Consider the following 25,765-nt stretch of genomic DNA (forward strand, 5'->3'; position numbering starts at 1 on the left):
AGGCCAGAAAGTCTATGTGCCGGAGCACAAAATCCCTGTGCATACACAACAGATCTCGCGAGTGAGCCAAGATAAGCCAGTCATCGAGATACTTGAGTATTCGCAGGCCCAGGTCCCTGAGAGGAGTTAGGACAGCCTCCGCAAGTTTGGTAAAATCCAGAGAAGACAGGGCCAGACCAAAGGGCAGGACTCTGTACTGGTACACCTGCCCCTCGAACGCAAACCATAGAAACGGCTGATGTCGAGGGAGGATGAAGATGTGAAAGGCAGCGTCCTTCAGGTCGATTGCCACGAACCAATCCTGACAACGAACCGACACCAGGATGCCCTTCTGCGTCAGCTACCTGAACGGCAACCTGTCGAGGTGCTTGTTCAGGGAGCGCAGATCCAAAAAAAAAAACTATTTTTGAGGACGAAGAAGTACGGCCTGTAAACCCGGATGACATCTCAGCCAGAGGGTTGGGCTATATTGCACCCTTTGCCGCGACAGAGAAACTAGTGGAACGATCTGCTTCACTGTACCGTTAGGGGGTGGTTTGGTGGCAGAGCAATTACCTCATGCAGGGGCAACCGTGGGGAGGTTGACGGTTCTGTTGAGCCACAAATGCCTTTCTTGGACCACTAGTGTGGACATAGTCTGACCCAAGGCACTCGTCGTTGCCTTCGTTGCTCGGAGGAGGTGTCGTGCCCGTCTCAGTCTGTCACACCCAAGAACATGCTCGCTGCTGCGAGAAATTTGCTCTTTTAGTACTCTGTGGCTCGCTGCCGAAAAGCCCAGGGGTAATCTCCTTGAAGAAGGGGGGAAGTTCCGCTGCATGCATCTTAGGTCTAGCAGTAGTGTAGAAAGATGTCTCAGAGACAAATTCGCTTGACATGTAGTCATGCAGGTTCCGAAGAACGAAAGAGACCGACTGAAAGGGAACCAATATCTCTAAATTCCCTGGCTAAGGTCACAATATGGGCTTACAACATATTTCCCACCAACAATTAAAACTGACATTAACTTTAACATACCTTATGTTTCTTAAGCTCAAATTGATCTAAAAAAACATTTTTCCAGGTTACTACAGAACGTAGAGAACCCCTTTCCCCAGAGAATTGTCAGTCTGTAGCAACTGATGTTTGCTCCTTTTTACCAGAAGTTAGGAATTTCTTTGCTAGAGCGGTTGAATTGAGCATTGCATTTTTCCCATTTTACATTTTGTGTTGTTATTTCACTGAATTCCTGATTAGTCATCAGTGCATTAGTTACAAGCAACATTTCAGGGTCCTTTATTTTTACAGTATAGGCAATCATTACAATCAATTGTGTAAAACGTTTATTACATTAACAGATCTGTACATCATAACAAATATTTACTACATTATGGGCCCTTGTCAGACAATACATTTCTAAGAGCTTGAATGTATGAAGGTCAATTCTCTGTTTACTTCTTTGGTCTCTCTGCAACTTTAGGAAACAAAGATTCTATCAGACAAAACACATACTATCCAAACAAATGCACAACATTTCTGCCTAACAAATATTTGCCTTGCAAATAGTATGAGACAAAGTTACATAAACAATTTAATTGTGCCAGTCCCTATCTACATATACAGTAGTAATATTAATTAAACATGACACGGTTAATATATTCTTGGTTTAAGATTAAAAGTTTCAAACCTAATGTCTCTTCTCCAGATAAAAAGTGATTTCACATTTCTTACTCACCAAACTTTAAAGTCTATAATGCCTAAGCCACAAAAATATAGTTCAGTTCTAGTTGCATATACAGATTTTTACCTAACAATAAACTATTTAAAAAAATTATCAAAAGTGAAAGTCATTTGGCTACAAACTGTTGTTTTCATAGTTTTATAGCAGACGCCAGTACTTTACATAGGTTTTACAGGGCATACTTTTACACACACTCAACTTCATAGGGGATCATGTCCCAGTACCAATCACTCTTGTGGAACAGTCTAAGGGTTTTATATCTCCGATATGTGGTGGACCATGATGTAAGTGGCCGTATACTGCAAGAGCTTTTCCAACAATACCTCAAGCAAGAGCCCTGAACTTTAACTTTGTTTCATTTACAATTAATACCACGGATTTTCTAATATTAACAGTATTAGGTCATAAACTGTAGGTAGTTTGAGGCACCATTTGGGGTTCTTCAAATGCCACACTGGTGAACCCTATGAGACCTCCAGGCAAAACTTAAACTAACCCTGCGTTCCATTTCGAAGGGATCATCCCTATGCCCAAAGGGTTTGCCCTCCGGAGTGAGATCTTCAAAGAGTTGAAGGTTGTAGGGGACGAAACAACTGTTTCTTGAAGTGCCCTTCTGCGTCATCATCCTGTGTTCATGAGGAGGCGCCATTGCCTCGCAAGAATCATGGTGGCGCGAAGTGTCCATCAGTTGTTCCCTTCGAAATCCTTAATTCCGAAGTGCCTTTTGAAGTGGCCAGTTATGAGCACTTCGGTTTGGAATGACTCTCCAATAGGAAACCTTGATTATTTTCACTCCAAATTGCCCTTCGGATGGCGATATATCCCATTTGGAACGCACTACAAATTTTAAAGTGTATCAATGACTCATGTTGGGTTTACAAAAGAAACATTTCAAGGATCTGAAAGAACTAAGAGTATATATTTTAGAAACCTTGTACCTTGGGGACTTTTGCACCATACATATATATAACTATATGTTGCATTGGATTGCTCAAGACACATACAATAGATGTTTCTGCCATGTTGGAAAGGTCCACTGATGTGACTCAAAATTTGCAAAAATTCTAAAACACTGCAGCCAAGGCGTTGTAAACCACAGGGACTTAAAATAAATAAAAATGGAATACCCTTACTTTGCTGTCACATGTAAGTTAAGCAAATTTAATTTTTGCGTTTAAACCACAGTAAATACGTTTTCATAAAAATACTAATATATGTAACTTCATAACTAAAGTTACTAAAGCTTGCACTTAAATATAAATGGACCGGCTTTCAGGGTTGCCAGATCTGTGAAACAAAAAAAAGTGTAACATCACTAGCATATTGTGCCTAACAGACCTTCACTTTCAGAAATAAAATCATCTTTAAATTGACAGCTAGATAAGAAATCCTTACACTCTTTACATAGCAACAGATTAAAAGTACTCCAATTCCCCGGAAAAAAAAAAATTTGGGCACACTAATTCACAGACCTTCTCTTACCGTTCCAATATGACCGACGATCTACATATAGTGGCCCATACAAACAGCTGCTAATGCAGCATCTAGTTAAAAGTATCTTAGTATGTTTTGGACTGTGTAGGAATCTGTCATATGAACAAGCCACCAGGGTGCAACATCGCCAACTAAAAAGTTTTCAAACTTTATTGACAGCCGAACCCTTTTGACCTTAATTTTATACTTTAAGTACCCCCTGAGGTTTTACGTAACATAAATTTGTAGTAGTATTTCACAAACTTGTTATTGTTAAATCTGTAACATTTCTTTGCAATTAAACTTTTTTCAAAGTAATGGAAACAACTTGTATGTACAATTGTAGACAGACAGTATCCCAACTCAGGAACCCCCTGCAATTCCCTTGCGAACCACCAGTGGTTTGTAAACCCTATTTGGGAAACCCTGCCCTAGGGTCATTCCTGGTCCCATTCACGCTGGCAGTACTCTAGGACCTCTGAAGTAACATAAGACATCCGATTGCAATATCATTTAAGCACTGCATTCAATCAATTTCCTACACAAACTTGCAGTCCACATATCATAGAGGTTGCAGAACCCAACACTGCATAAAAAATGACAGGGAAATGCTGTTACCGTTAGCTTTCTGTATGTTCATGTCTTGGAATTCCTGTGGGTATGAACACGTCAAAAAGCAGGTTCTTCCACCAATAGTTATAGGAACTACGAAACCCCCATGTGTGGCATCTGGAAACCCCCAAATGGTACCTTGAGAACCTTTCATTTCATCCATCTTACATTATCACAGATAATGTTTTTCCTCTTTGTTAGAGATAACTCTTGCATTTGATTAACTTTTGAAAAGCCCTTTTGAAATCCTCATTAAAGATGGTGTAAATCAGTGGGTTGATGAGGGAGTTAAGATAGCCCAACCAAGTAAGAAAGTTAGACATCTCAGCAGAGGGTTGGCAGGAGGTACAGATATTAACAATCAACTCATGGATAAAGAACGGCAGCCAGCAGATAACAAATGCCCCTAGTATAAGCCCCAGGGTGGTCGCCGCCTTCTTCTCACGAGTGCTTGAAATCTGATGTCTCCTGACAGACCTGTCTCTACGAGACTGAGACTCTGTGCTTTTCACAGCAATGCGCACTTTGTCACATTCGGTGGAGGGTTCAGACACCGATTTCTCTGTGGGGTTCAGAGTGTCGGGAGTCGTAGGCTCCCTGTCGCTGCACTTTGGTAGCATGTGTCCGTTCATCTCTGAGTTGTTGAGGCAGTTGGTCCCTCTCCTGTGATAAAGCGTCTTTGCTGCTTGGTAAATCTTATAGTAGAGAATGAGAATGAGAATCAGAGGAATGTAAAATGCCCCAAATGTTGAGTAAATTGTAAAGCCAATGTGTTCGTGCTTAATGATGCACTCATTTTCTATTTTGGTTTTATAGTGTCTCCAGAGCAGTGGAGGAAGTGAGACAACTATAGAGAGGAGCCACACCACGATGATCATGACAGCGGCCCGTAGAGATGTCCTTTTCTTGGAGTACTCCACAGCATTTGTGATGGAACGGTAGCGGTCCACAGCGATAGCTGCAAGGTGCAGTATGGAGCATGTGCAGCATATTATGTCTACGCTCAACCAGACATTGCACATTACTTGACCCATGACCCACGTGTCCTTCAGGATGTAGACTATGCTGAAGGGCATAACTAATATGGCCACCAAAAGGTCAGTCACAGCAAGAGAGCAGATTAGATAGTTGGCGGGATGGTGTAGCTTGCGCGTGACAATGATCGCTGTGATGACCAAGCAGTTCATCGTGGTGGTCAGCACAGCCAACAGAGAAAGAGTGAGGGAGAGGAGAATCAGACCCCATCTGATTTTACTGGGGTCGTCTGTAGGTACTGGTCCATATGTGTGGTTTGAATCCATGCCTAGGATAGAATAGAATAGTCTGAAGCAGCAAGATATCTACTGCATCTACTGCAATTTCATGCATGAGTGTTCATACCTGTATAATTGCTGCTAATTCATCTGATGGCTTCTGTCTGTGTACATTAAAGGAGATGTAGTTCATCACAACAATTAGCTCAGTGATCTTGAATAGAGGAACATTCTATCACTTGCCACAAAGCATCTAAAAGGGACGGAGAGCAAAAACTGTTATTTTTGTTTATTAAAACACATTTGTAATTCTTCCTGTGCATATCGCTCTTGCAGGCGCAGAAATAGCGTGTGCACCATTGACAACATTGATACTAGAGGAAGATACTGTAATTTTCTCCGATCTTTATAATGAAATTGGGATACAGAGTGCCAAAGCGTCTACACAAAAGACCCCACAGGATACTTTGAATTATCTCGTTCTTTTCAGTGATGACCAGCTGGTTCATTTTAATTACAGCTATTAGGTATTTATGTGTTTTCCTTTAACCTTAAAATAAATCACACCAATACAATAAGGCTAAATGTGTCAGTGAGTAATCAAAATTATTGTACTGAGGCACATTTTATGACATACTGCCAGACCCTGTCTGCGTGTTTACACTGGCTGAGAGAATACGGTTGTCATAGAGACTCATAAGGATGAGCTTTTTATTACTCAGAAAGACTAGAGAGCTCTACAAGACAAAAAATAATTTCAAACACAACAAGCCCTTCTTCTGTGAGTTAATGTAAAGGTTTTAATATATAAATCACACTTAACTATTGCAATATCCAATGGAGATTGAGAACATTTTAATTTGATAACTCAAATTTTTGTTACAGTATAACAAACATTAGTATTTCTACCTGAGCATTGTTTCTGACCATGTCCATCCCTTTATGACCACCATGTACCCATCCTCTGATGGATACTTCCAGCAGGATAATGCACCATGTCACAAAGCTTGAATCATTTCAAATTGGGTTCTTGAACATGACAATGAGTTCACTGTACTTAAATGGGCCCCACAGTCACCAGATCTCAACCCAATAGAGCATCTTTGGGATGTGGTGGAACGGGAACTTCGTGCATCCCAAAAATCTCCATCAACTGCAAGATGCAACATTTCTAAAGAATGCTTTCAGCACCTTGTTGAATCAATGCCATGTAGAATTAAGGCAGTTCTGAAGGCGAAAGGGGGTCAAACACAGTATTAGTATGGTGTTCCTAATAATCCTTTAGGTGAGTGTATATGTGAACTCTTTACGACTCTTACCCACATTTTCTTTCAATACAAAATCATCTTATACTTCTATTCATTTGACAAATGTTTTGGATAAGTGACTTACAGTGCTTGTATGCAGTGCATACTGCTTTTAAATGGAAGCAATTGTCCTTTTTATGTGAACTATTTTAAATAAATTGTCTCTTCATGGTGTTTCATTGTATTTAACAAATAAAACCATTTCAATATATTTATGTAAAGGTTGCTTTGATATATTTGATATAAGAGCATGTATATTCCATTTTACAATGCATTAAACAATTAATTACAATTAATTAAAATAATAATGATTGTATCACCCATTTAATTTTATGGTGTTCAAATGTAATGCTGATGCTTCCAATTTATCTATTATTACCGAACATCAGTGTCTCCACAAAGAGATTTTGATCCTACCAGCTAAGGAAGTGTTTTAATGTAATGATACAAAGCCAAGTTGTTACATTGATCAGACTTCAATGTAACAATGCAGCATGCAGTTGACGTGCCAAAATTGTGATGAATGGGAATGCTACTTTGATATCAAGTGGTATTATGGGGTATTATCTCATGCCAAACAGTGCATTTATCTAGAATTTTTAAAAGAACACTGGCATTGATGTTTATAAAAAGACTTAAAGTAAAGTTATTGGGATATTACATATAATTGTGTATTTCTATTAAAGATTTGATTATGAATCATAATTTTAATCTATAATTTACCTTATTACTATTTAGCCTTGTTGTGCAAGCACTGTCGAGCTTGTGCAGAGGCAGCAGCTTTTGGCAGAGAAGGACTGTAATACCCTGGTTGGGCTTGGGTTCTCCTGAGTTTTATTAATCCATTGGAGTTTTGGGCTCCTCCCCACCATTTGCATACTGTTTTGGACTATTTGCCTGGCCGGGGGGGGCTGCTTTAGAATTAGAATTTTAAAGTTTTACATCATTATTATTGCATATTGCATATTTGATCTGTAATTCTCTCTCCTTTATCTTAAAGGTGAGCTTTCACTGTGCTTGCGTGTCTGTGTGTGTGTGTGTGTGTGTGTGTGTGCGCGTGTAGTGCTCCACGAGCTGACGATGCCACACTGGGAACTGAAGGAGACTGTTGATGGTTTATTGTAGTGAGGAACAGGAGACAGGTAAACAAATCCAAGGGTACATAAATCCACAAACAATGGGTAACATCCACAAGTAACTAATAGAGGGCCGGCGCTAGAACAAAATATAATACATCTAGATCTGACAATGAACAGAACAGAAACACAAGGAATATTAAGGATCCAGGGAATGCGGATCAGGTGTGGGTGTGGGTCTCTGTGTCCGTGTGTGTGTGTGTGTCTATGTCTATGTGTGTTAGTACGTGTACATACTGTGTGTGTGTAGCATTTGTATGTGAGTATGACTGTCTTCTGTGTTTTCACCTTTTTCTTGTTTTTACAGGTTTATAACTTTAATTGATTTGGTTCTTTAAGCTATAGATTCCAACCAATTTGTCCATTTTCATCCTGTGTCTCTGTGTTCCACACCTCAGTTGTTCTAGGTCTACAAAACAAACATTCTTAGCATCCTTGAAAAAGCTACAACAGTTTGTCCCTGAAATCCAGAGGTAGATCCAATTCGAGTCAGCAAAACTGAAAACAAATTGGCCTTCTTCCACAGTTATTCAAGGGTCTTGTCATGTTTATTCAGAAGGCATAATGGAAAACAAAATCACTGAGAGGCACTTGTCGTTTTCTTTGAAAAATGTACAAATCCCCTAGATCAGGGGTTCCCAACCTTTTTTGTGCCAGGGACCAGCGTATTCATAAAAAAAAATCCAGGGACCAGTTGTCAATTTTAATGCCTCAATTTTATGATGCATCATTTGGAACTGTGTAAAACAACAGCCTATCATTTATTTGCAATGAACTAGAAACATTGTCAATCACTTAGTGACAACTTAATAACTTATTCATCTCTCGGTGAATCATGCAGTGAGTTGCCTCACATTCTGGCGCAACTTCTTTCACCCTGACAGATGACCCGGCCGGTCATCGCGGCAGCCCCGTCAGTGCAGACACCAACACAAAACTTCCATTCCAGTCTGCCTGCTACGTATTCGTTCAATACTTGGAATATTTCGGAGCCGGTGGTTGTGCTTGGAAGTGAAAGACAACAGAGCAAATCTTCCTACATCTCATCTTGATGCACGTACCGCACATAAACTAACATGATCGCCTTATTTTCCACGTCAGTCGATTCGTCCACTTGAATTGCGTACCACGGAGATGCTTTTAATCTGCCCAACAGCTGCCCCTCAATATCTTCAGCCATGTCATCAATTCTCCTGGCAACAGTATTGTCAGATAGTGGAACATGTTCCAACTTGCAAGCTGCTTTTTCCCCAAAAGTTCCCGACAAATATCTTTTGCTGCCGGCAAAATTAGCTCTTCTCCGATTGTAAAGTTTTTTTTAGCTTCAGCTATTCGGTGAGCAACCAGATATGACGCCTTTGTTGCAGCTACGTTTACTGATGTTGAGGATATCAAAACTTGCCGCTGAGCGTCCAACTCACGTTTCTTTCTTTCGAAAAACTCCTCCGTTTTGTCTTTGAGAGTTGGGTGTTTGGTGGTTAAGTGCCGCTGAACACACAATGGATTTGGCGCCACGGAATCGCCTGTTGTGGTAAATCCATACTTAATGTATGAGTTATCGTATTTACGATTGAAGCTGGACTTTTTTTTCTTTTTTTTTCTCACTATTTTCGAGTTGGTCATCGCCTTTTCTTTTACCCGAACTGTCCGCAATGAAATTAGCCATTGAAGTTTGCTGAGGCCCGCTCATCTCTCACTTCTCTGTCACTTCAGGTGCACCGCACTTTTTTTGCAGTCCGTTCAGATACAACGCGTTGCTAAGCAATCGCAAGACGCCCAAAGAAACATATTTTAATCTATTTATTATTTATATTTTGGATTAAATAGCATGACATGTCATAACACTTAAAAAAGCATTTAAAAAAGATAATTATTATTATTATAAAAAAAAAAAAAAAAATATTCTGGGAATATTTCAAGGCCCGGTACTAACGGGTCCACGGACCGGCACCGGTCCGGGGACCGGGGGTTGGGAATCACTGCCCTAGATAATAGAATGTTAATTAAATGGCTTTCAATTAATATGCATAACCACATAGGCATGGGAAATAAAAAAAACACCCAACACCTAAAATGATTTTAAGTAGATTTCAATGTTTTGAAAGTACATAAGAATATGCAAACTTGAAACACATTAGAATGTTTAAAAATGACGCCCTGCATTAATGTTCAGGGCCGCGTTTCCCGAAACCTTCTTAACGCTACGTCGATCTTAAGTTATACCTTAAGCAGTATCTTATCATTATTATGTGTTTCCCGAAACGTTCTTAGTTAAGTATGCTTTCTGTCATACGTTCGGAAGGTTGGTCTGGAGCACTCTTAGCTACCTTATCACTGTTAAGAGTTCCCCCGTGTGTGGCCACTGTGAAAAAAGCTGATTTACACCTTAGTCCATAGAAAATAAAATCCTAAAGTTAAAAATACCAGTATTTTGAAATGCTTTCATGCAAGGAATATAATTGTCTTTACATTGATGGTTGGTAGCTTTTAAATTATTTTATTTGTGCATCAGCTGTCATCCCAAAGAATTTTGAGTATGTTTAAAGAGAAAGATTGCGGTATGAAGTTTACTGCGATACAGCAAATGTTTTGGCAAAATCAAAAACGGCGCCATCCGTGAGGTATTTTAGTGCATTTAATCTGTGAAAACCTGGCCAAAATGTATGCTGAAATTATAATTATAGAAAGCTGTTGATTATATGTTCCGCTTTCTGTGCTTTTATTGAGTAAATAATGACACTTTAGCAACATAAAGTATGATAAATAAGGGGTTCCCAAACACAGGTATAATCAAAGATACACTGTTAAACCTTGCTGTAAATTTCAGGGTAAATAACTTTAAAATAGGCAGTGTTTAGCAGTAACATTGGGAAACAGTATTTTACTGAAACATGAGATGCATTTCTGTACCGCAAATAATATATTACAGTTAATTACTATATAAACACATTACAGATAACAGCTGTAATATTCAGCTGTAAAATACTGCCTTTTTTACTACACTGTCACTACTTACAGCACTATTTATTGCCAAGAGTAAGATTTTCAGGCAGAAAGCAAAGATTTATGCATTAACACACACGTATTTGCACTGACTGCTTAATTCTTAACACAAAGGTGTTGCCCCTTTAAGGGCAACCAGGTGTGTGTGATCTCTGAGTTTATGTTCTTTTGCTTGTGCTGTGTTAATTATCTTAGTGACTGCATTTTCATGGTTTAAAACTTCAAATGGAATCCCCAACAATAAGTGAGTAAACATTTCAAATATTTAGAAGGTTTTTTTAAATATACTGCAAATGTAGGTATAGTTAATCATTTCTTATTATGTGCTCCGTATCTTTTGGTTCCAAAAAGCTACCTGTTAGCTAGCTTTTAGCATCTCACAACTTTCAGTATCCCATAGTGTTGAACATTATTTTTTATCAGCAGCTGACCCCACCGCTTGTTTCTTAATTTTTTCTGTTTATTTTTTATTGTGTAGTAACATTACCCACAATGTACAGATGTAAACTGTGCGATTTGCCTTTCCGCCAACTAGGCCTTTTTTATACACATGTTAAAAAACACCAACAAAGAGCAAATTTTCAGTTTGACTGTGGAATGTAGCAGTGCCCTTGTATGTTTAAGAACTTCTCCTCATTAAGGTCACATATGCACAGAAACCACAGGCAGTCACAAACACAGGACACGCATAGGCATCCACAGGCTGTATTCCACTGTCAGCTTCCAGTGTGTGAATTTGTGGCTAGCAATTTTTCAGATCTGTGCATAATCCTGCGGATTCATATTAGAGATGGTAGAAAAGTTGGTTGCCCCGTTGAAGGTTGCTTGAAATATTTCAGAGTGAGAACATCTTTCACCACTCATTTATCACAAAAGCATTAGCAGTCAGGTCCAAAGCAGCAGTTTATCTCCTCACACAGTGTGATACAGCAGCAACAGACAGACAAATTAATACTTCAGATCAATCACTTAATGTTGTGGTACCGTCAACATTGTCTATTGAAAGTGATATAGATACATGAAGAGCCATTTTACATAATCGGGCTATGTTTTACGTGAAGATGCAGGCAAAAATGTTGTTGCCTGCCAGTACAATTCAGTCTATTATTGCATCACTCACTATTATTATCTAATTTTTAAGAAAACTTCCACAAAGATGTCACTGGAAAATGAGCTAAATCTACCAGCCACACCACGGCTAATCATGCTGGGTAAGCAGAAAATGTGTACTCAATAAATTGTGTTAAGATGTTTTTGGAGTTTTGATGATAAGCCTCATATTTCAGGAGATACACTTCTTACTTCATCAAAGTGGATGATCAGCATTGAGGGGAAAGTGACACATTGCATTGATGAGGAGCTAGATTTTGCGGCAGCACTCTCTGTTCTTTTTACTTGCTTTTATGTTTTTAATATTGAGTACCAAGAGTCAGCCAGTGCCACACTAGAGCTCATTCAAAGGTAAGTGTCAAAAGAGACATTATATGCACAGTAATGATTTTAATTATATTCTATCATGTCTTTATTTTAGTGTTTCTCATGATTCTTTGTTTGATTTGTTACTTACTGATAAAATCATTTGATTTTCAGAATCTTTGTGAGAATTAATCCTGAGGGGACAAAATGTGCTGCAAAAGCTGGAACTAGCCTTAAAACTGGCTCATCTGTTACAAGAAAGGTTCAAACCATGAATCCACATGTTCATACATTTTTGCAGCTGCTCACCGAATTTGAGTGGAAAACATGTAATTAAGTAAGTGCAAGCAATATTTATTAATACAATTATTGTAACGCATAAAGAGGTAATTCAATTTGTGCTGAGTTACTACCAGTTTGGAACAACATGCTAAAACAAATCTACAAATAATTGGTATTGTTTTTGTTTTGATTATTTATGTTTTTTAATACTTTTTATTTCATTTAAAGATTTGCCTGTTTTCTACATATTTGTGTGTGTTTGTGTAAAATTGTAAGTGAATATTTTAGTTTTTTGGTTACATGTATTGTTGTGACTACTATTTCATTTGCAAAGTTCTGTTGAAAATATGTTTAATGAATTGATATGTGACAAAATTTCTGTTGTTGTGTTTTTATATATATTTTATATTGTAAAAGAAAATAGAATGTATTTGGATTTGGGCTGAAAAGATTTTGACTGATCTTTGCCATACATGTCTATATACACACCCATATCTACAATACAGTGTTATTATTTTCTATATTTTCCTTTCATTTTATTTATACTTATTTATACTTTGCTATACACTGGCATTGGATGTCTTATTTCAGAAAAACATTCAGTTTTGTTGAATTATGTGATTTGTTTAATTGTCGTATGTAATTATGGATTTTCTTGTGTTTTGTATGCATGTTTTGCTAAAGTAATAAATTACGTTTGTTGAAACCTCTTGAATTTCTTTGTCTTTTTAGAAGATAATACCATTAAATAAAATTGCAGCATTTTTGATGGAGCAGAATGACTACAATATTAAAAACACAGAATGTATATGTAGTATTCTACTGTGATTGTGTTGCATTACAGTAAATAACAATCACTACTCTTGCCAGTTATAAGCTGTTATTCTTGATTTACAGTAAAATACTGACAAAACTGTTGCCAGTTAGTCACCGTAAAGTCTCAGTTACAGTAAAATACTGGCAACACTGTTGTTGCCAGTATTTGACTGTAGAAATGCCTGGAAAGGTCTAACAGAGGTAAACAACACACTATCACTCCCTTTACTTTTTATTTTAATTTCAATTTTCTTTTCATGAATGAATAAGATTAATTTCAATATCAAAATACCTTGGCATACTTTCCCTTGTTCCCCTTGATATTGTAAGTGTGATTAATAATGTTGATTATGTTTTAATAAATCGTGCTGTTAATGCGCCAGTTGCACATCCAGTGTCCAAGCACAATAAACGTGTGAACTATAGTAGTAATTGTTAGTTGCTTGAATAAACTTTTAATGCACCGCAACAGCAAGTGGCTTTGCGTGACCCTCCTAATCAAGGTTTGTGAACCTTTGATAAAAATGACCGTACTGCCAGCTAGTGCAGCGGGTTGATACATTTCGGCATGAGATTGCGGGTTCGGACACTCATTTCATAAACTAAACAATACCCATGGATGGATTCTGCAACTTCAACTATTTCTAACGTGATTTTATAAAGAATGCCTCTGCCTCACACAACGCAGTGAAGCAGTCCATGTTAAAAGTAAATCATTGATTGTCGAAAGATCGATATCCATTAATTCAGCACCACCGCAATGGACAGCACCTGGTAATGTGGGACGTAGGAAAGTAAACCCATAAGGTATAGTTCGGGGAACACGCCTAGAAAAGGTATAACTTGAGTTAAGGTGTACCTTTATAGTCTTCGTAAGGCGCTAAGAGACAACGTAATCGGGAAACGCAGCCCAGAACAACCTTACGAAAGTATGACTTACTGAAGGTATACTTAACTAAGATGGTTTCGGGAAACACGTATTAACGATAAATTGCTTAAGGTATAATTTCAGTACGACGTAGGGTTATGAAGGTTTCGAGAAACACAGCCCTTAACACTTATTTAGCCTATAGACTACTGATTGTACAATTTCCATCCAATCCATCTATTTAAATGAATTACTCTGCATTTATTGATTTCCATATTTATAAAATAAAATAAAAAATCGAAAGCAGCCTTTGTATGAAAATGTATATAAAATAGTTAATTTGCAAAAACAGATCATTTAATTTATAAAAATCTTGATTTTTACTGTGTATCATGTTTTCATAGTCTTGGTTAGCTGTTTAAAATTCTGAGTTTTTAAAGGAACTCTTCATATATTTTTATATATTTCAGAAAAATAATTATATTACACTGAAGAAATTAGATTTTGGTTTGAAGGGAAATGCATTAAAAAAAGTACACAGAGAAAAAATATCCTGATGAGGCTATATTAAAATGTTTGCCAATGGCATAAAATGGTCCCAACTTAATATTTAACTTTTCACTTGGCTGAAAAAACCCAAATCATTACTATGCAAAAATAACAATGAAATGCTCATGTACAAACAGCTTCTGCATTTTAAAATAAACAGGTAGCATAATTTGCATATTCAGCGTTTGCAGACAAATATATTTATTAAATAGCAGCTGTCAGATATACCCTGACAAAAGTATTGAGTGTTTTAACAAAAACAAAATTTTTAACAAAAATGTATTAACATAAACAAAATTTTAATTCTAAAATGGTGTACATGATGCCATGATACATCAAGTTAGTGTCTATAAAAGCTTTAATTGTGGTATGGGTGATGTGTCTTTCACAGCACTAGGTCATAAAAAGACATTCCTGATGAGAGTGCTTGATACATGCTTCCTCCTCACAGCAGGTACTAATGAAAAACATAATGCTGTCACTTGTCAAAATGGAACCAGTGATGTCACAGCAGCCAGGGTGATAAAATTTGACAGGATGGCAAATAATTACACATAGCCTATGAATGATGGGCTGTAATTGAGTTCCAAATAGGCATAATGAATTAAAAAACTGAAAGTTGGCTGAAGGAGACTTGCAGTCAATTGCTTGCTTGTTTTCTGCTTTCAAAAAGAAACTTGTTTGATGGCGCTTATCTATCAGTGAGGAAAGCACACCATGCAACATTACAGGAAATCCATGTGAACTGTTAAAATAACAGTGTAAGATATGCAGTGATAATGATAAGTGTGTCTGAATCTTTTCTAATGAAAATGGCCATTATGACACTGACACTATGTTCAACCACCAGGAAGATACAAGCGCTCTAAGGACAAATTATTCATTCTGCAGTTACAAATGCACCTGACACTATGGGATTGTAAAATTATTGCAATGTACCTGCATAGACATGTATATTATTTTTGGAAAACCACATATTTTTAAACAATATTTAACCCTAACTTGGCATAGTTTATACAGTATGAATTAATTTAAAAACTGTTCTCCCAGATAAAATGCACATTACTGCTTCAAAACACATATAAGTAATTTTTTCAGTAAATTTGTCTATAACAATAGAACAAAACAAATTCCTCTAGCTGAACTGACAGAGCATTGTTAGCTAATAAAAGGTCATAGGTTCAATCCCAAGAAATACTGATAAAATGAAGATCTATAGTGCACTATAAATTGCTTTGGATAAAAGCATCTGTGAAATGCGAAAATGTAATTTTACTGTACAATCAAATATTTTAAGCAAATAACACTTTTTTAGAATTTTCAGAGTTGTTCAGATTGTGCTAAAACAAACAAATGAGTTGATACAAATTCTCGAAAAATAGTTGTGAACTGCCATTGGATTGGGTCTAATCATATATGAATATTGAAACTTTTGGGAACTTCCTTAAGATGGTCACCTATGGTCCCAACATCCTATTTTGCAAGACAACTGAAAACAAAAGGTTTCCAGATGACAATGCCACCCCAGTTATAAAGTGTCAATTGCCTTTGACTTGCATGGAGGAAAATGCTTGTTGAAGGGTTTGAAGACAGAAGGATTATTAATGACAGCTGCACATCTTCAACAGCGTTTTGATTGTTCTTAATGAAAATATTTCCCATGCAGATTCTAAAGAGACAAATAGGTGACAAATTGAAGACCTACCATTCTGTGTCAAAGGAATAATGATTAAAGGTTTTTCTTAGAAAATGTCACTGTTTGTCAAATCTTGAGCAGTGGCACTTTTAAATGGAATCAACATTAGGCCTGTTTGTGTTATATCTGTAGAATTAAGATTCTCCATAGGAAAATATGCTTCCTGTTCTCATTTTTGTTGGAGACACAATAGGACATTGAACAGGCCTATTTATTTGGATCAAAGGGATGCAAAGCAGGGACATTATGCTTCCTTAACATGCCCCACACAACAGGAATAGACGTATGATTGTTATCATGTACTATCACAATGTATACGAGCTAAAAATAGCTATATTTTATACTAAATACCTAAAGTATAAAATAAAATACATAAAATTCTATGTGGTACATTTCTATTATTTATAAATATACAAATATACATATTCTTTATTGTTGTAGAAAGAATACCTTTACATAATTATCAATACTTTATTGGGTTTCTGAAATTCAAAAGTTGAACTGACGCAGAATATTTGATTGCACAGAAGCATACAGTTGAAAGAAAAAGGATGTGAACCCTTTGGGCTTACTTGGATTTCTTCATAAATTGGTCATAAAATGTGTTCTGATCTTCTAAGTCACAACAATAGAGAAACACAGTCTGCTTAAACTAATACCGCACAAACATTATTCGTTTTCATGTTTTTATTGAACACAACATGTAAACATTCATAGTGCAGGGTGGAAAAAGTATGTGAAACCCTAGGCTAATGACTTCTACAAGAGCCAATGGAGCCAGGAGTCAGCCAACCTGGGGTCCAATCAATGTGATGAGATTGGATGTGTTGATTAAAGCTGGCCTGTCCAATAAAAAACACACACCAGTTTTGAGTTTGCTGTTCTGAAGAAGCGTTGTGTGATGTGAACCATGACTCGCACAAAAGAGCTCTCAGAAGACCTACGATCAAGAATTGTTGACTTACATAAAGCTGGAAAGGGCTACAAAAGTATATCTAAAAGCCTTGATGTCCATGTGTCCACGGTAAGACAGATTGTCTACAAATGGAGAAAGTTCAGCACTGTTGCTACAGGCGTGGTCGTCCTGTAAAGATGACTGCAAGAGCACAGCGCAGAATGCTCAATGAGGTGAAGAAGAATCCTAGAGTGTCAGCTAAACACTTACAGAAATCTCTGGCACATGATAACATTTTTGTTGACAAATCTACAATAAGGAAAACATTAAACAAGAATGGACTTCATGGGAGGACACCACGGAGGAAGCCACTGCTGTCCAAAAAAACATGCAGCACGTTTGAAGTTTACAAAAGAGCACCTGGATGTTCACAGCACTACTGGCAAAACATTCTGTGGACAGATGAAACCAAAATTGAGTTGTTTGGAAAGAACACACAACGCTATGTGTGGAGAACAAAAGGCACATCACACCAACATCAAAACCTCATCCCAACTGTTAAATATGGTGGAGGGGGCATCATGGTTTGGGGCTGCTTTGCTGCCTCAGGACCTGACGGATTACTGTCATCGATTGAAAAATGAATTCCAAAGTTTATCAAGACATTTTGCAGGAAAACTTAAGACCACCTGTCCGCCAACTGAAGCTTAACAGAGGATGGACGATGCAACAGGACAACGACCCAAAGCATAGAAGTAAATCAACAACAGAATGGCTTCAACAGAAGAAAATATGCCTTCTGGAGTGGCCCAGTCAGAGTCCTGACCTCAACCCGATTGAGATGCTGTGGCATGACCTCAAGAGAGCGATTCACACCAGACATCCCAAGAATATTGCTGAACTGAAACACTTTTGTATAGAGGAATGGTCCAAAATTTCTCCTGACCGTTGTGCAGGTCTGATCTGCAACTATAGGAAACGTTTGGTTGAGGTTATTGCTGCCAAAGGAGGGTCAACCAGTTATTAAACCCAAAGGTTCACATACTTTTTCCACCCTGCACTATGAATGTTTACATGTTGTGTTCAATAGAAACATGAAAACGTATAATGTTTGTGCGGTATTAGTTTAAGCAGACTTTGTTTCTTTATTGTTGTGACTTAGATGAAGATCAGAACACTTTTTATGACCAATTTATGAAGAAATCCAAGTAAACCCAAAGGGTTCACATACTTTTTCTTTCAACTGTATACTGTATCCCTTAATAATCTCAGAACTTGTAGTATGTCTGTCTTTAAAAGTTAATATATTATAATTTAAAATCAATTTGTCTATTACAGAACCCAACTGTTACCAACCCTTAACACATATTTACTTTAAACTACCGTGTCATTATTCTAATTTCTGCTATTTGCTTCTCAAAGTAACAGGAACCTTGAAGTCTATACTTTACATTTAAACTAAGCTGCTTTTTTTTTAAGCAACACTGCATTATTTAAATGGATAATTTCATAAATGCGCCCTAATGGAAGAAAGAAAACTAAATTATAAATCTAATTATTCTCAATGAACTCAGGCTTGTCTGAAATTGTTAGTTTACAATGCTCTTGTGCAACATATATTATTGTGATCTTCTGGGATGCAATGACGACATCCCTTATAAACTAAACTAACTAAAACAGAGAAGCTTGAGGTAGCAGATAATCAATCATTTGCATTACATGGAGGTACTAAGAAAATGATAAAAAACATGATGTTAATCTAATCTATGCTAATTATTCTCTTTATTCTCTTTCCGCCTCTGCCTCGGGATGCCCATCCCGAGGTAGGAAGAAGTTCCACCATGTCCAGACGACTGACAGATGCCCATCCCCAATTTGAGACTACGCCAGCTAGAGCTGCAGACTGACTGACCATCCCAGCTCCATCTAAGGCAATTCCACCACCAGCCAAGAGAAATATGACTATCGGACCATCCCAGCTCAGACCACTACATCCCAAACCAAGAATAAAGACGGACTATTTGTCTAATTAATGCTGAAGTTACAATATTTGGTATTAAATGCTAAACTTAAATCACATGTCACCAGTTTGAGTGCAGCTATGACAGGTCAGAGGGGATCTGGCCCTCCCGGTTGAGCCTGGTTTCTCCCGACGTTTTTTTCTCCATTAATCAATCATTGGAGTTTGGGTTCCTCGCCACAGCAGGGCAGTGTTGGCCTGCTCACCGGGAGACTGCATTCATTCATTTATTTATTTATTTAGAAATTAGATATTATTTATTAGAATGATCTTACTCATTGTATAAATACCATGCACTGAGCTGTGTTTTAACTTTTCTGTTTTTCCTGTTTGCCCCTGTAAAGCTGCTTTGAAACAATACACATTGTGAAAAGCGCTATATAAATAAACTTGAATTGAATTGAATTGATGGATTGATATCCAGTGGTTATATATATTTAAATAATCAGCTATTTTGTTTTAAGGGCAACAAAATGTGGAATTGTAAAAAACATGATCAAACAACAACACCTATTAATTTCTCTAGAATCAACAGAATTTGCATGCAGTACAAGTGTACTGAAAACTGAAACTGAAGAAAAAAAACTCTGGGTTTTGGTTTTCTCTCATGATCTCTCTGTATAGACTTTTTGTGTTATTTATAGTTTTTAATCATATAATATAGTGTAAACTAATACAGTTACAGAAATCTACATCCATACGAATGCTCTGTATATGGGTTTACACTAAAGATAAATCTCTCTCACACTATTTTAAATTATAAATTCATATAATTTATTTGAAATTATATATTATCAACAGTAGGTGTATATTTTTATAGTTTATTTGTCAACCCATTTATGGTGAGCAAGCTTCATCCCTCTTCAATAAACATACACTGTTACAAATGGCATACAGTATGACTAAACTGACAATGCAAATCCAATGATATGTACAGTTATTTGCTGTGCATATTCAAAATAAGTCTAGATATAATGTCAGATAATGTCAGATTCTCGTCTAAAAAAAGCTTTTCGTTTTACAGATATCACACGAAATAAGGATAGCGTAGGCAATAATGCGAAGAAAATACCACGAAATAACATCGTTACCACTCAAACCACAATGTATAACCATTTCAGTTTGAAAACAGCAAACAACAGCGAAGAAACAAACATTGATTTGCTAAATTAACTGCCAACTTTTGTGTAAATTATCAGTTAAAACTATCATTTGGAAACAAGCTTATCTATGTATGCAGCCGTGAACACTTAACTAAACTTTATAAAAGCCACCATTACATCGTCGAAATAAAAAAGGACATTTAAAATGTCTTAGTAAAAACAACAGGGATGCTTGAAAGAAAGAAATTATACTACTCACTAAAGCACGTTGCATTCCTCTGGTCGAATCACACAGCAATGAGAGATATATGTCGCCATGAGATAGATACGATTCACCCAATAGAAACCGATTGCAGGTGCACATGCATAAGGAAGCTTGCTTACTGTTGACTGCACGCCCCGCTCACTACGCCATGCAACGCGTAGTGCAAGCGGACGCACAGAGGCAGTCGTCGAGATGGAGAGATGTAGGCTACTAAAATATATATACAGACAGCCTGGTTGTTTCATCTGAGCCTTTTATTAGGCTTAATCTAAATCTAAGTGCCTTTTGTCATATTTAATATTAGCTCTATTTCGACATGGACGTCATATACAATACAACATAATTCAACAAGAAAAAATCAAGAGATATAAGCTAATAAAGCTAATAACATAAAATAACAAAATGATGATAATAATAAAAGTAAACACGTTTCACTCTTATACTCAAACGGAGATTGTGTCTGTTCTCCCCCCTCCCCCCTCCTCCTCTCTCTCTCTCTCTCGCATGCATGCTCGCACGCATGCAGGCACGCTCGCAAGGATCTTTTAACAAAGTGCCTAAAAAATTAGAAACACCTAGAAATGGAACTGTAAGTATTTCATCGGTGGTGATACAGACTAATGCAAAACAGCTGTACTTATGAGGACATAAGTACACATTTTACAGGATCAAAGACTGTACAATACAATATTCAATACATGTTCAGAGCATGGTACAGTACCAGTGAAGCCATAAAGGTCATTGGTTTGATTCACAGTGAACACATAGTGACTACACGTACGTAGGCTACTTTGAATGTGTTGGGATAAAAATGATAAAGCCAAATAGCATTAATGTATGAAAAAAGTAAAAACGTTATGTTCGATGGGAATTTGACTGACAAGCGATTGGACTAATCATAATGTCAATATTACATTCCCTCGCATATTTGCCATTTTGCCCGACAAACAAAACAGACAGTAGGGTTTGTAGATTAATGTCAATAATGGTGAAAATGTGCTTCTACCATTGGACTAAACCTGGCAGAAATCTGTGGTGCAAACTAATGTAATTGTAAAAGTAGTTAACTAACATTATTGACTTACTACTGAATGTGATGTAATAAATGCATTCTGCTGCATGCTTTTTATGTAATAGTGAACATAGCTTTACAATGTCAAAGTTTACAGGATGTTGTTCCTAAATGTTTTTTTTTCTCAGTCTCAATTGCCAGGTCTTTCACATCCTGAAATGACTAGAGTTTGGTCCCAAAATGAGATATCTCCGTTTTTAAAAATCATGTTTTTCTATTGTTATGATGTTTTAATTGTGTTTTATTGTTATAGTTAGTTGTAATTCTTTAGTTATTAGAGCTTAAATTAAAACAAACCAACTGCAGTTTGATGAATATTAATTGGAATGCACAATCAAAAAACATTTTTAAACTGAGTTATCTCATTTGGGAACCAAACTCTTCATAAGCTTCAAATTAGAGATGCATGATAAATTATATAAAAAAATTTATGCCGATATGTTAAAGCCGATAAATTTTAAAACATTTCCTCTCGTTGAACTACTTCATCTGAACCTTGCTCGCGGTTAAAATACTGGTTACCTTTTTTCCGAGAAGAATGTTTTCAAATAAAGGCAGTTTTCCCCTTTTTGCCTTTTGTCTCAGTCTTATGGAATTTTATATTAATATTTAGATACTGTATATTGGCCAATATATCGGTTATCGGCTTCCAGTGTTAAAGAATTATCGGTTATCGTTAAATGCCAAAATTTACATATCAGTGCATCCCTACTTCAAATGCATATTTCAATTTTTTCTGTCTGCTTCTATTTGAAATCAATTTGTAATATGTCCAGAAGATTATTATTTTGCTGTTGTAGTATGTAATGGAATTATGTAACATGTTGTTATGTTATATATTATATGTATATATTAAACCAATATGAAATTTCTACAGAACTCAGGAGGGACACGCTTAATGCATATACACTACACTGCCACAGACTAGATTGTTTGGAGACGTGAAGGTTAAATAAGAAAAATTGTGACGGTATGTCCATACCTCCTTTTACAGTTGAAATATTCAAGGGGATAAAGCAGAACATTTTATTTCCTTTAAAATAACATGAAATGTGGAGAAGTCCAGAATAACCTTGGAGGGTAAAACCTGTTCCATTAAATGTTGTTATTGTTATCTGTTTATAGTGTTAAATTCTTCTTCAAAGTGTTTTTAGTGCTCAAGCTGTATGAGGTTACATCATTTTCATGATGTGTGTTGATTGACTCAATGAGCATTCAATCCAGCATTTTCTTGCCCATTCTTAGTTTCATATATATAAGTGTTTGTTTTATGTGTAATAAGAAGAAAATAGTATGTTTTATTATGATTTATACAACAATCCACATTTTGTAAGTGCATCTGACAGATTTTTTTCAATCTACACTACAGTACTGCTTTCTGAACTTATTTGCAAAGTCTTTCACTGTTCTGTCTTTCTTGTTTATCTTTCTTTAAAATAAAAAATATTGGTTAAAGTGTGTTCTAGTGTATTGGCAATAAAATGAACACATGTACATAAAGACATCATAAGCACTAAAAATAATATAATAATGCCTCTGTATTGAAGGATTTCAAATAAACTGAATCACTTCGCAGATCACTTCTGTGACTTCTGAAGAAAGTAATACAAAATGACATAAAAATAATAATGTTACATGTTATGATAAATGGCCAATAAGGTTTAACGACAAATGTTAAGCAACTAAAATAGTTCACATGCTGTTTGCATCTACAGAAGGAGTAAGGAACAGAGATTATGTACATAAACTAGAGGCAGCATTTTTAAACAGCTGCCATCCAAGCAATATAGAGTAAAAGAGATCAAATGAAAGTTTGGGAATTTAATTAGTGGACCTGTAGATGTTGAAAAGGTCAGACTGTCACTATCGGTGACCTTTGACTTTCTTTTTGCATGCAGCAGTATTGCCTTTTTCATGAGTAAATTGGTATCATCTTCCCTCTTTAGCTTGTGGTAAACTGTCTGTCTCCAATTAAATGTGAAGCTTCCACAAAACATTTAAAGCATCACTCCTCCTGTCTGCTTCCTGACTGCTTGGCTTTTGCCTACTTCTAATTTTCTTTACTGAAACCTCAGCAGACAACATGTTATCAATAAAACTTCTTGATATGAAAATTAAAGATATGAAATCATCAGATATTATTCATTGCAATGGATGGGATGAGAAGCGTATTATCTCATAAGAGTAATTAAAGGGGTGATATGACACGATTTTAGATGTAATGCATGATTCAGAAACGCTGTATTTTCCACACTCCGTGCATGTTTGTATCTCCTCTTTGCCCCGCCTCTCTGAAATGCACAGATATTTCACTCTGAAAAGCGAGGTGTGCTATGATTGGCCAGTTAACCAGTCCGTAGTAAATGGTCGAATACTGCAAGCGTGTTACGGAAATGTAACGCCTCTTACCATATTTGGAACACCAGGTTCCAAAGCAATTGTACTGGCAGGTATGCCCAAATTGCGTATACATTTGGGCGGTCTTAGTCAACTCATACCACAAACTAAGGTAGATTTGTGGGGGTGTGGTTACACAAGGCATTTCATCCAGGTCCAGTTGAGCATTTGCTTTTAGATAAAATGCATCTTTTTTTTCTGACACCTAAATTTTTGCTATTTTACGTGTCTAATACATACATGGGCAACTTATAACACACAAAAGATACATAAAAACATGTTTTTTCGCGCCATATGACCCTTTAAGTATACTGTTTTATATAGTCAAATCAAATATGGAATATTTTACTTGGAGCTGGTTGATTCCCTCTGAACCACTGAACCAAGGAACATTATTGCATTATTATGTCAGGCTGTTTTAGATAAAGCTTTAGCGGTCTATGCCACCTACTGGCCTCCGCATTGTCAACTGCCGATACATAAGCATTCACTGTCCAATCAGCAACAGTATACTGCTGATGCTTTTTGAACATTTGTCTTTTATCAGGTATATAGAGGCATTTCTAGACCCTGTGTCTGGAGTTTCGCCTCTGAAGTCAGTCCTTTCATCTTTGGAGAACATTAGTTTTGTGGCAGTCCTCGGGAACTGCTATGTCACATATAAAATTTATCTGAAGTCTTGGAACAATAAAGAAGATAGTGTTTCTAGGTTGAAAAATGACTTTGCATTTCTGAGGAATTGTCCCGGCTGTCTCTCTGGTGTGGCTAAAATAAACTGTTATCATTTCAGCAGTGAAAATCAACTAAATTTTGGCTGAAAAAAGGGAAATCTGAGCCACACACTATAAATAAAAAAACGGGTTATAACGTGGGTTCACAAAACAAAGTATGATTGAAGGAACAAAAAGTTTGCTTCAATATTTTTCGGGGTTATACATTTTTTATTTTAAAACTAAACAAATTTTTTAGTTTACATTGTAACAACAGTAACTAAATTCATGTTATCGAGGGTTTAACATGTATTTATGTGATTCTGTTATAAAAAGCTTTATGTAATTTGGTAAGAACAGCTGACATTTGTAACGGGATCACCCACACAACACAGACAAAGGTACTGTAGGTAGGGAACAAAAACACTTTTAATAACAACATGCATATACATTTAAGACTTGACCAAGAACATGAAAACATGGTGAGTATATATTGTGTCCTAGTGAATGGGCTGATGACTGTCAGGTGCGGTGATAACAGACGAGGAACTGGTGCAGGAACGTGGAGAATGATGGGAAATAAAGTCCAGGGGCAAAAAACGGGAGAAACGGAGGGGGGTGGTTGTCCTGGATTGTGCTCCCAGCAAGGGGATTCAGGGGGACCACGGTGGATCTGGTAGCTCAGGAGGCCTAAGGAGTTCTGGATCAGGGATGGCAGCCTTGGCCGTAGCAGTGGAGCAGGGTGCCCACAGAGGATCCAGGGCCATAACAGTGGGGCCGGGGACATCAGGGGTGATGGACCTGGGGGAATCCAGGATGGGGGCCACCGTGGCACTGGGGTGTGCTGTGTTGGTGAGGCTGGAGAAGTAGGCGGTATCTGGGGATACTGGAGGTGACACAAGGAGGTGCTTCTCGTGAACGGTCGTCAGGGTTTTTTCCCAGAAGGTAGGACCAGCCACTGTAGGGCTGTGGGTACAGGAGCCCCCCCCCCCCCTTTATATACTGAGACGTTGCAGGCTCTGAGTGCTCCAGAGACTTGTAAGGCTGAGAGGACGCGTGGGAAGGCTCAGAAAACCTGTAAGGCTCATGGGAAGGCTGGGAAGACTTGGGAGACTCGGAAGACTTGGGAGATTAGGAAAACTTGGAAGGCTTGGAAACCTCAGAAGTGGGTCCCT

The 25,765-nt window shown here is 37.2% G+C and overlaps 1 protein-coding gene across 2 annotated transcripts; it reads right to left on the reverse strand.

The window, feature by feature from the left end:
• Window positions 1-1,374: 1,374 nt before the first annotated feature.
• Window positions 1,375-20,562, reverse strand: htr1fa (5-hydroxytryptamine (serotonin) receptor 1Fa). Of its 2 annotated transcripts, none has more exons than XM_056755122.1 (3): window positions 20,406-20,562; window positions 5,183-5,308; window positions 1,375-5,105 (listed from the first exon to the last, which is right to left on the reverse strand). In XM_056755122.1, the coding sequence occupies exon 3, from the start codon at window positions 5,101-5,103 to the stop codon at window positions 4,000-4,002; it is 1,104 nt and encodes a 367-aa protein (XP_056611100.1). In that variant the 5' UTR covers window positions 5,104-5,105; window positions 5,183-5,308; window positions 20,406-20,562; the 3' UTR covers window positions 1,375-3,999. The 2 variants fall into 2 exon arrangements, with proteins under 2 accessions (XP_056611100.1, XP_056611101.1); XM_056755123.1 differs by lacking the exon at window positions 20,406-20,562 and adding an exon at window positions 5,965-6,028.
• Window positions 20,563-25,765: the final 5,203 nt, after the last annotated feature.

Source organism: Triplophysa dalaica, chromosome 8 (genome assembly GCF_015846415.1).
Source record: "Triplophysa dalaica isolate WHDGS20190420 chromosome 8, ASM1584641v1, whole genome shotgun sequence".
In the NCBI taxonomy this organism is placed as follows: domain Eukaryota; kingdom Metazoa; phylum Chordata; class Actinopteri; order Cypriniformes; family Nemacheilidae; genus Triplophysa; species Triplophysa dalaica.